At 45.6% G+C, this 11170-nt stretch overlaps 2 protein-coding genes across 5 annotated transcripts; one reads left to right on the forward strand and one right to left on the reverse strand.

Moving 5' to 3' along the window:
* Positions 1-1301: 1301 nt before the first annotated feature.
* Positions 1302-7618, reverse strand: c2h10orf88 (chromosome 2 C10orf88 homolog). Its single transcript, XM_028969537.1, has 6 exons — positions 6882-7618; positions 6057-6254; positions 4550-4622; positions 3435-3635; positions 1817-2220; positions 1302-1702 (listed from the first exon to the last, which is right to left on the reverse strand). The coding sequence occupies exons 1-6, from the start codon at positions 7031-7033 to the stop codon at positions 1549-1551; spliced, it is 1182 nt and encodes a 393-aa protein (XP_028825370.1). The 5' UTR covers positions 7034-7618; the 3' UTR covers positions 1302-1548.
* Positions 7619-8107: 489 nt separating this feature from the next.
* Positions 8108-10887, forward strand: srsf2a (serine and arginine rich splicing factor 2a). Of its 4 annotated transcripts, none has more exons than XM_028966638.1 (4): positions 8108-8631; positions 8796-9094; positions 9361-10014; positions 10518-10887. In XM_028966638.1, exons 1-2 carry the CDS (start codon positions 8276-8278, stop codon positions 9085-9087), a joined length of 648 nt encoding a protein of 215 aa, XP_028822471.1. In that variant the 5' UTR covers positions 8108-8275; the 3' UTR covers positions 9088-9094; positions 9361-10014; positions 10518-10887. The 4 variants fall into 4 exon arrangements, with proteins under 4 accessions (XP_028822471.1, XP_028822467.1, XP_028822472.1 ...); XM_028966634.1 differs by having other exon boundaries at positions 8109-8631; positions 8796-9496; positions 9932-10014; XM_028966639.1 differs by having other exon boundaries at positions 8109-8631; positions 9932-10014.
* Positions 10888-11170: the final 283 nt, after the last annotated feature.

The raw sequence follows: 11170 nt of genomic DNA on the forward strand, positions 1-11170 counted from the left end.
TCACTGGCTGGGTGTGGAAACTATTATGCAATCAGCACGCAGAGCAGATTGATAAAAAACAATGTCCAAACAATGTCCAAATGAAATGTCCAAAAACGCAAGTCCGAGTTAAAATTTTATTTTATTTTCTGTTCTCAGTGGCAATTGCCACAAGTTTTGCCGTTTCGCTGTGAAACCCAAGAAACATAAGCCTGAGGTGACTTTGGGGTAAGGTCCTAAGTCCAATGTGAACCCAGACTGGCACGATTTTGATTATTAGTAGTACTACAACAACCAAAAGGCAAGCAGAATTGTCCTCCAATTGTAGATAGTAGATGGACAGTAGATGAGTGAACAGAGGGTCCAGGTGACCAGGCTTAAACTTGACATAATTTACCTGTTAAATGATCGGCCATGGCTGGAATCAACACAGGACATCAATGGTACCACCAGGGCCGTGTAAAAAAATATTTCTGCATGTATCTGCTTTTTATTGGCCCACTTTATTTAACCAAGCACAGTCCTTCCGTCATTATATTAACTTTTACTGTCACATTTATTTGAACAAGCAGAGTGGGTGAGGTCATGAGTCAACTTCAGTGTTTTGACAGAACATGGCGAAAACTGCAGCCACGAGAACCGCAACGCTACATATCATGCATGTTCACTGGCATTAAAAAAAAAAAAAAACGAGAGCACTTCGTCTTCCCGGAGTGGTTTGTTGATTCAGTTGGCGCTGTGAAGGCCTCAGGGCCAGTTCTGGCCGGCCTGCACCTTTCTGCCCGGCCCACGCGGCCCTGGCTTTCCAGACGTCTGCGGTGAGCGTCTCTCTCTCTCTCGGAAAAAAAAAAATTCCCGCACAAACACACAGCAACAAACTCTCACGGCAACGTGGGCGGTAGGCAGACGGGGCTCCATCACAAGGGTGACCAGAGGACCGGTGTGATCAGAAGAGTCTGCCAGCTGCCCTGATCCAAGACTTGGTTAGTGGACCAAAGAGCTTAAGATCGACATAAAAGACGGTCAAGCATGACATTCAATTCTTATTGACGATTCTGGAAACTGAGTGATTTGAACCCGGGGAACGTTCCAACTGTAAACCTGTTACATCAGGAAGGCAAAACTGATTTGACCCTTGGATGTTTAGAGTTGCCCGCTGGCCTTTCTGAAACCTGTCCCCATAATTGTGTTTAGAGTCGCTGCCCGAGTCCAATTCATTTATTCAGCGGTGCTTCCCAAGACCGAAACTACACAGAAGCCGAAGTACAACAGACCAACGTTACATGAGAAACTGCATCAGTCCTCGAAGAGATGAAGCCTTGTGCGGTATAAATTATTTATTGCTTTACAAGTACATTACAGTATAAACAGAGGAACCATTGCACTGTTACAGAGAATTTTATTCCAGGTATCTTTCGTTTGTAAGAGGATGATGTTATGCAGTGTTAAAAATGCAGATGTTATAAAAATGTTTTTAATCTTTCGTTAAGGTTTGAGGGCGACACCTCACACACACACACACACACTGCTTGTGCGGACACGGATTTGCCATTCCAAGACGTAGAGTCTCTACGTCTGGGGTGAGGTCTGCTGCAGAAGCACCTCAATTTTGTGCTGCAGGGCGTCCAGCCGCTGGTCCATGTGCTCTTTCAGCCTCCGCTCCATGCCCTCCATCTGCTTCTCGACCATCTGCACCAGGTCTCTGCAGCAGACGTGGCCGTCCCTAGAGAGGAGAAACCGCAGGCCTCTTAAAAAGTCGCCACGGAAAAATGAAACCACAGACGCCTTGGGCCCCGACCATGACACGGCAAAGCAAGAGCCGGCATTCCCAGCTTACCGTGGTCCGTTGTGGAGGTGGCCCTTGACCTCTGCTGTGGTGGAGTCCTCCATGCGGAGCTGAGCTACCTGACCACACACGCTCTGCAGTAGCGGGAAGACCTCCGGCCCAACGCTGCAGTGTTGCCCAGGCTGGGCGCCGAGGAAGGATGACATCAGATCTTTCAGCGCGCCGCGGCTGATGCCAGATGCTGCGGTGGGCGGTGGGGGAGAATGCGCCGCTTGGGGCGGGGGGCGGGGGTCCGGAGCCTGGCTCTCTGTGGACGCAGTGTCTGATACGGCCCGCTCCGTGGGTTCGCTATGCTCTGTGGGAGCGGAAACCAGCTCCATTTTAGCCAGGCCGGTCAATCCACCACTGCCTAGCAGGAGGGGCAGAAAACCGCCGGCCAGGACATCGCTTCTGTTCTGAAATAAGAGAAGCGAGATCTTAACGCATACACTTAATCAGAAATACGACAAATACTCGCACAATATTATAGGCCTAAAATAACAACAAAAAGAAGCCTCAGGTCCTTATGCTGGCAGTCTAACAAAGACGTGTCTGTCCACGGGACAATGGACAGACAACAAACAATAGAGAATTGTCGATAGGAATAAAAGTGCAGCATGAGACATCAAGTTGTAAATATACAGTGGGTTGCAAAAGTATTCGCCCTACTTGAACTTTTCCACATTTTGTCACAATACAGCCACAAACATGAATCTATTTTATTGGAATTCCACGTGAAAGACCGATACAAAGGGGTGTACACTTGAGAAGTGGAACATTTTTGGGGTGTGCGTATTTATTCAGCCCCCTGAGACAATACTTTGTAGAACCACCTTTTGCTGCTGACTGAAATTCTTGCCCATTCTTCCTTGCAAAACAGCTCCATCTCAGTCAGATTAGATGGACAGCATTTGTGAACAGCAGTTTTCAGATCCTGCAACAGATTCTCTGGTGTGTTCTTTGGACCTCTTGGTGTTGTTGCTCCCAATATTCTCTTAAACAACCTCTGAGGCCGTCACAGAGCAGCTGTATTTGTACAGACATTAGATTACACACTATTTAGTCATTAGCACCCATCAGGCAATGTCTATGGGCAACTGACTGCACTCAGACCAAAGGGGGCTGAACAATTACGCACACCCCACTTTTCAGTTAATTATTTGTAAAAAATGTTTGGAATCATGTATGATTTTTGTTCCACTTCTCAAGTGTACACCACTTCTTACTGGTCTTTCATGTGGAATTCTAATAAAAAAAGATTCATGTGACAAACTGTATTGTGACATTGTATAGGCAGTATTTTGTGATATACAGCTGCATAAAATCACAGAAAATTCTTAAGTTATTATACATTACATTTACATTATTATTTACATTACATTAATAATCTATTATGTAACAGTGGGAATAATGTTAGAATTATTTCAACATTCTTGCATTTTCTTGGCCAGTGTCAGCTAATTAGTCTTAATTAATCCTTAATATTAGTACTAATAAGAAATAATTAAGTAATTATAATTCCCATAATATGAAAATATGCTTATTATACAAAGGATAACTAATAACAAATGAATGAATTAACCATATTTCCAAGTTGAAAGCAGCTCTGATGTGCAGTGAGAGAGCTGACCTTTTGCTGAAACTGCACCATATCCATGAGGCTCTGTGCGCCCGGTGAGAGGCTGGTGCCCATCTTCTCCATCATGTTTTGCACGCGCTGAAGGTCGATGCTCGGGTCCGCCCTCTGACCTCCGTCACCGGCCTCGAGGAGCCTCAGCCCCACCTCGATGTGAGATACGGCAATGCCGGTACGGCCTCCGAGAGACAGCAGCTGGTGTAACACAGCCAGACCTCGTGAACATCTGTGCCTTCACCGAGTTTCGCTACAGGCGTGGAGGAACCAGCTTCTTTCTGTTCATTTAAGGTTCTGCTAAAGGCTGCCTGACATTAGCTTGTCTAAGATATATTAAGGTGAGGGCGAGACAAAGATAAAACAATTCTGCATCATTAGAGTGTCCTTCAACTGGATCTCACAATAGTGCTGATCTGACGCATTATCTCCGCGTCCTCATCATACACGCAGGACTCTACATTTTTACATTTACAGCATTTATCAGACGCCCTTATCCAGAGCGACTTACAATCAGCAGTTACAGGGACAGTAACCTGGAGCAACTTAGGGTTAAGTGTCTTGCTCAGGGACACAATGGTAGTAAGTGGGATTCGAACCTGGGTCTTCTGGTTCATAGGCTGCCAAATAAAGTAAAGTAAAGTAGGCGAGTGTGTTACCCACTAGGCTATTACCACCCAATACATGTGTCCCCGGTGGCTGGGTTTATTGGTTCTTCTCTGCATCTAGCAACGTGGCTGCAAGACTATCAATTAGAGGCTCATGTTAAAGGGGCACAGGAATGGTAGGTGTGGATGCGGGACTTCGGTTACGAGTCCAAATTCCAAACCGTCAAGGTTCCACTGAAGTCCCTTTCAGCAAGGCACCATCCCCTACACACTTCTCTCTGGGCGCCTCTCGTGGCTGCCCACTTCTCACCAAGGGTGATGGTTAAAGGACACGTTTCGTTGTGTGAGCCATAATTCTTAATACTCCATCTCTCACCTATCTATCCATCGTTCTGCCAAGGTGGAGGTTATGGCAAGCAGTTCTTGCCCCGATACAACAATCACTGGAATGGAAAGCTTCGGTAGGTTAACAGAAACTGGAACAGTGGTTTCCGGTACAATACGTACCTTCAGTTCACATGATGTGGACGGTGATTCCAGTTCAATCAGTTTTCTGTAAAAGGGTCCCCTCTCGTCGTTCCTGTAAACCCAAGTCATTGTCGATAATGCATAAAGATTACAGATATCTATTCAGAGCTCAAGGAAAATATGATCTGATGTGATAATCAGCACTGTATGGTCACTCTTAAAGGTCCCATGACATGAATTTTTTTTGCTTTTATATCGGTCTTAGTGGTGCCCTAATACAGTCTCTGAAGTCTGTTTCCAAAATTCAGCTGTGGTACAGAATTTTAGTGGTACAGCCATTCTTATCCAGATTTCCCCAGGACGAGCCGTTTCGGTGTCTGTAGCTTTAAATGCCAATGAGGAGGGGAGAGGCGGGACGAAGAGGGGAGCGGCCTATAGAGGTGAGCGGGCATCCGCGGAAATTATGTCAATGTGTTAAATTAAGTCTGCCGATACATCCAATCACTGAGCAACTGCAATCCTTCACACGTTTAAAAGCTATGACGGTCGGGGGACTTACATTTTTAGCGGAGGGGTGCGAAATTCTCTGGGCGGACAAAACATGGGAAACATAAGGGGACAACATAAGGGGACAAATTCCAGATTCGACCATCTGAGCTGCCAGCGAAGCAGAATGGTCAAAGCATGCTTTACGCTGATCACCATTTCTAGCCACTACAGGACCAAAGACAGGCCAGGGGAACTCATATTAATGTTAAATAATCTCACAAAGTAACATTTTCTTGATAGGGGACCTTTAAACAAGAAGGCAAACAATACTTGTGGTGCCTCCAAATGCAATAGGCAGTGGTTGGATACAGAAAATATTAAAATTTAAAATTCTGACTATTATTCCCTCTTTCAACCTTCATGTCACATTTCTGAGAGGAAAAAATATACAGTACAGGCCAAAAGCTTGGACACACCTTCTCATTCAATGTGTTTTCTTTATTTTCATGACCATTTACATTAGTAGATTATCACTGAAGGCATCAGAACTATGAATGAACACACGTGGAGTTATGTACTTAACAAAAAAAGGTTAAATAACAGAAAACATGTTTTATATTCTAGTTTTTTCAAAATAGCCGCCCTTTGTTCTGATTACTGCTTTGGCATTCTCTCAATGAGTTTCATATCAGGTTGTCACCTGAAATGGTTTTCCAACAGTCTTGAAGGAGTTCCCAGAGGTGTTTAGCACTTGTTGGCCCCTTTGCCTTCACTCTGCGGTCCAGCTCACCCCAAACCATCTGGATTGGGTTCAGGTCCGGTGACTGTGGAGGTCAGGTCTCCACTTTTGGTTAAGTACATAACTCCACATGTGTTCATTCATAGTTTTGATGCCTTCAGTGAGAATCTACCAATGTAACTGGTCATAAAAATAAAGAAAACACATTGAATGAGAAGGTGTGTCCAAACGTTTGGCCTGTACTGTTTCTACAAACCACTCAACCCCTTACTTGGTCACATTTTTTTTTTTAAGTGAGTGCCATGGACTCCTTTGTACCCTTCATTCGGAACACCGGGATCTTTTTCTCCACGGCTTGTGCCGCAGTACTCGCCAGACTGGGAATACGCCTCCATGGTCCGAGCCTCGCTGACAACCAGCAGCCTGTGGATCGCCGCCGGGGGATTCTGGGTGCACTGCAGTGCGATCACGCATGGGGTGTCATCCTCAGCCCGCTCCAGGTACAGGGGCCGGGACCTGTAGATGCCAACCAACACCATCAGAAACATGAGCATGCGGCCCAAAAGCCTTTTATCTGGTAATTCAATTTCAATTAAATTCAGAATTGGTCGTGGATTGGCCACCCAATGCACCCTTTGCAACCAGATCAGTCATGCCACAACACATCATCTGTCAACAACTCCTGGTCTCTGAATTCTTTATTACTGGCTATTAGGGGTGTGTATTGGCAAAGATCTTACAATACGATTATATTACGATACATTGTGATACTGTACATATTGCGAGATTCTACATTTCACGGATAACGTAAAAAAATACAAGACGGTGTGATTGGCCTGTCATTTTTTGCGATTTCACTCTGCCTTAAATGCGAAGCCATAATTCAAGGCACCCAGCTGCAGAGCGCCATCTACAGGATTGGAGGTTGTAGGCACACGTTGACTGACCTCACAAAAAAAATTGTATACAAAAATATCGATATTTGATGAGCCTGTATCGACACAATATCACCACGTAAAATATCACGATATATTGATGTATCGATTTTTTTTCTAGCACCCCTACAGGATAATTAAGAGAATAGTTTTATGGATTGATTATAACAAATGATAAACAACCCACAGATGCAGTAAAACCTCTTACTCGTTCAAAGCGGCTCCGTCAGCCTGTTTATTCTGCGACAAGGGTTGATAAGTGAAGATGACATCGGCGACGTGATACTTCTCCGACCTGGAGGTCCACGAAGAGCTTGCAGAGATGCGTCCATCCTTGCATGTCCTCAAAGGGCGAGACATGACTCTGAATCGAGCGTGTGTGTGTGTGTGTGTATATATATAAAGACCCGATCCTCTAAACTAATTCCATGGCCCGTCGACAGAGCGAAAGAGACGAAGGTTCAGACTGTCCAAGCAGCGGACATGGCTGGAGTTCTGGCAGGGTCCCTCGCTCCAAGAAATCTGTCGTGTCTTCTCCATACAGACTACCCACAGTCCCTGCACATGTATGAATGGGCACGGCAGTTAAAACTAGATTAATCATTCGGAGATCATTGTAGTCCGATCGTGGGTCGAGATGCACACGGCAAAGAAGCTTTCTTTAAATACAAATAGAAAAATTCCCAATGCAATAAAAAAAAAACATGAAAACCCTGCTTCTTGGCTCCGACATCAGAAGAAGACGCAACGATTATTGAACGCGCTGCTCCACCTGCTGGGCTGGAGGGGGAATGAGATAAGATAAATTGAGATAAGATCGCTTTTATTAGTCACACAAGTGACTATGAATGAACACATGTGGAGTTATGTACTTAACAAAAAAAGGTGAAATAACTGAAAACATATTTTATATTCTAGCTTCTTCAAAATAGCCACCCTTTGCTCTGATTACTGCTTTGTACACTCTTGGCATTCTCTCAATGAGCTTAAAGAGGTCGTCACCTGAAATGGTTCTCCAACAGTCTTGAAGGAGATCCCAGAGGTGTTTGGCACTTGTTGGCCCCTTTGCCTTCACTCTGCGGTCCAGCTCACCCCAAACCATCTTAATTGGCTTCAGGTCCGGTGACTGTGGAGGCCAGGTCTCCACTTTTTGTTAAGTACATAACTCCACATGTGTTCATTCATAGTTTTGATGCCTTCAGTGAGAATCTACCAATGTAAATGGTCATGAAAACAAAGGAAACACATTGAATGAGAAGGTGTGTCCAAATGTTTGGCCTGTACTGTATACATATATATATAAAAAATGACCGGCTTTTTTTAAATTGTTCCATAAACTCGCCCCGCCCTCTGCTGGACGTGGACGGGCGGTACTTCGTCATTTAAGGGGCGGAGATTTAAAAGGGCGGGGCTCTATCGTATCGCCAAGCCGTAACCGGACCTTTCTCCCGGAAACGCCGCCATTTTATGTTAAGCAGCACACGGCGCGGCGTGTTTCTTAGCAAGCTGGCGGTGTAGAGTGTTTTTAAGATAATCGACGTCGCTCAGAAAGCAGCTTTTTTTTTCTTTGCGCTCGGTCGCTTTAGTCGCTCCGCGGACAAAATGAGTTACGGCAGGCCGCCGCCCGACGTGGAGGGCATGACTTCGCTCAAAGTTGACAACCTGACTTACCGCACGTCGCCCGAGACGCTGCGCCGCGTCTTCGAGAAGTACGGCCGCGTGGGGGACGTGTACATCCCCCGCGACCGCTACACGAAGGAGAGCCGCGGCTTCGCCTTCGTCCGCTTCCACGACAAGCGCGACGCCGAGGACGCAATGGACGCGATGGACGGCGCGCTGCTCGACGGACGCGAGCTGCGTGTGCAGATGGCGCGCTACGGCCGCCCGCCAGATTCCTACTACGGGCGCCGCGGCGGGCCGCCGCGCAGGTCCGGGGGCTCGGGCCGGAGGAGTCGGAGGTAAAGGGCCACTTAACTTCACTTCGGGCGGGAATCCGTCGATGTATCGAAAATCGCGTAGTTTGGTAGTTTGAACTTCTCTCGCTTTTTTTTCTTATTGCCTTAAAGTTTCCACTAGTGGTTTTTATACGTATTTTATTTTTTTTCTCTCTCCTTTTGCGCAGCAACAGCCCACGGCGTCGCCGGCGCAGCAGGTCGCGGAGCCGCAGCCGCTCGCGCTCCCGCAGCCGCTCCCGCTACAGCCGATCCAGGTCCAGGTCTTACTCCCGATCCCGCTCCAAGACCCGGACGCCCAAGAGGAGCAAGTCCAAGTCCGCGTCCAGGTCGCGGTCCAGGTCGAAGTCCCGGTCGAGGAGCCCCACCCCGGCCTCGAACAGAGCCTCCAAGTCCAGGTCCAGATCCCCGAGCCGACCGAAGTCCCCCGAAGACAACGCGGCGGCGGCGGCGCCATCCTGAATCAAAGGTAGAGCAGGTCGGAAGAAAGCACGCTTGTTCTGGAACAGTCGAATTGCTCAGGTTTTTAAATATCAATTTCAGCGTCACAATGGAAGAGTAAGTCTGGATATGACCCGTGGCAACAACGAAATGGGTTTTTTTTTTTTTTTTATTTCTTCCCAAATGGTGGAAACTAACAAGACTGTGTGGGGGGCGGGTTACTGTGGGACAGTGTCTTTAACACAATTGGTTTGGGTGGACCGTTCATCTAAATGTGGAATTCTTTCCTCCAAGCTGCTGATTCCTGTTTGCGTAAGAGGAGTGTTGGGGGAGTGTTGAGCAGTTAGTGTGTGGTCCGCCCATTGGCTGCCTGCTGCTGGTTGGCGGTTGCTATGGAGCAGGTCGGTCTCTTTGAGTGTTGAGGTGTGAGGTACGTTCGAGGACGACGGACTGACGCCCTCTCTCGCCATCCCGCCGCCTGCCGAGGTCGCGGCGAGATGGACCTGTCGGCGTTTCACAAAGACCTTTCTGGGGATGGTGGATTGTGCAGATAGCTGTTTTTTTTTTTTTTTTTTTTTTTTTGAGGCGGGAAGCCTCACTTCCGGGTTACAGTATATTTCCCCGTTACAGCTGCACAAGCCATCACCTTAGAACGTCTTTGTGAAACAGCCAGGTTTTCTGGAACCTCCCCCCCCTTCAATTACCCTGGCTATTTGCCACATTCGCATTCACTTTTATTACATTTGGAAACCAAAATAAGTGGCATTTAACTAATAAGTGAGCCTTTTCCTACATCTAGTAGTCTAATGTTGACATGCATGATGTGGGACTCGTGACATTAATGCTTTTTTTGCTGACTTTTCAGGTTAAGACGTCGATTTGGAGAACACGAAGAACGGCAAGGTCTTACTGAGGACTCCATGCGTTCTTCTGATACCAGACCAAAAGGTTATTGTGTTTTTGGTCTACATGTTTAAAGGTGTTTTTTTTTTTTTTTTTTTTTTTTTTTTTTTTTGTCGCTTTGCTTTCCATTGTCTGGCATTTCTTTGTACCACATTTCTAGTCTCTTGTGAAGCCATTGATTTGAAAGTTTTGTTGAGGCTGTAAGTACAACCAGCCTTTTTTTTTTTTCTTTTTTTTTTACATTTAAGACAATAAACCCCTTTTTTAAATCACGGACTAATGTTTTTCTTTAATTCTGCAAAAAATATTTCTTCTAACAAACAAAATAATTTCCTCTGCAGATTTAAATGTTTGGAGAATTAATTGGCCCTCGGAACTGTAGTTTAAAGTTTCTCCAAACAAATGAATTTTTTTTGGGGGGTCAAAACTGGGCTTTTTGTGGTTGCCAAGCGTGCATTTTTATATCCTTATGTGTTCTGCATAATGTCTTTGTCAATGTTTCGCTCTCCTGATTCTAATGTTCTTTCTTGTTATTTTTTGTGCACTAGGCGCAGTAGCAGTTGAGTATTGCTGGTTAGCTGTTAAGGTGGCGTGTTGCGGTGCTGAGTGCTTGGCTGTTTCCAGTGTTCTCCTGGTTGATCCTGTTTAACAGCTTGATTTGACGGTTGTTAACTTTGGCTGCAGCGCATCGTCTTTCTAGAATCACGACCTCTTGTGTGTGCTTTTTAAAAAAATTTAAAAAAAAAATAAAGTAAATGTAATGAACCACATCTGGCATGTACAGATTTTACCATCCAACCTTTTTCCAACATGAGTTCCTGTATCCACTGTAATTGCATTCATGTGTTTGCATCTGAGAACCATGCACAATAGTTGTCATTGCAAAGGAAATGCCAATAAATTCATTTGGTGTACAACCTGTTGGTGTCTTTGTCTTATCACGTTGTGACTGATTCTTGGGGGGCTTCAGAAATGTTCAAGTTGTTGCATCGGCCATTTCACGGGTCTTCCAGTTTCACCAGTAGATGGCGCACACAGTTTTATTCCTGTGCAAGCTGATCAGCCGATGAAGAGTTTAAATGCAGTTAATCTTAACTATCGGACTATGCTTGGTATGATTTTTTTTTTTTTATTGGTTTTATATAATAACTGCATTGCCAATATCTGTCTCAAATACATTTTTATTGAGAATGATTTCACG

The sequence above is a fragment of the Denticeps clupeoides genome, chromosome 2 (assembly GCF_900700375.1).
Source record: "Denticeps clupeoides chromosome 2, fDenClu1.1, whole genome shotgun sequence".
Lineage (NCBI taxonomy): Eukaryota > Metazoa > Chordata > Actinopteri > Clupeiformes > Denticipitidae > Denticeps > Denticeps clupeoides.

Excerpts from the sequence above, each read along its gene's own strand:
- c2h10orf88 (XM_028969537.1), bottom strand. The coding sequence starts at position 7,033 with ATGTCTCGCCCTTTGAGGACATGCAAGGATGGACGCATCTCTGCAAGC. Across the intron at positions 3,636-4,549 it reads CCACATCATGTGAACTGAAG|CTGCTGTCTCTCGGAGGCCG; the intron begins GTACGTATTGTA and ends GTGTTACACCAG. Across the intron at positions 2,221-3,434 it reads TGGTGCAGTTTCAGCAAAAG|AACAGAAGCGATGTCCTGGC; the intron begins GTCAGCTCTCTC and ends CTCTTATTTCAG.
- srsf2a (XM_028966638.1), top strand. The coding sequence starts at position 8,276 with ATGAGTTACGGCAGGCCGCCGCCCGACGTGGAGGGCATGACTTCGCTC. Across the intron at positions 8,632-8,795 it reads TCGGGCCGGAGGAGTCGGAG|CAACAGCCCACGGCGTCGCC; the intron begins GTAAAGGGCCAC and ends CCTTTTGCGCAG.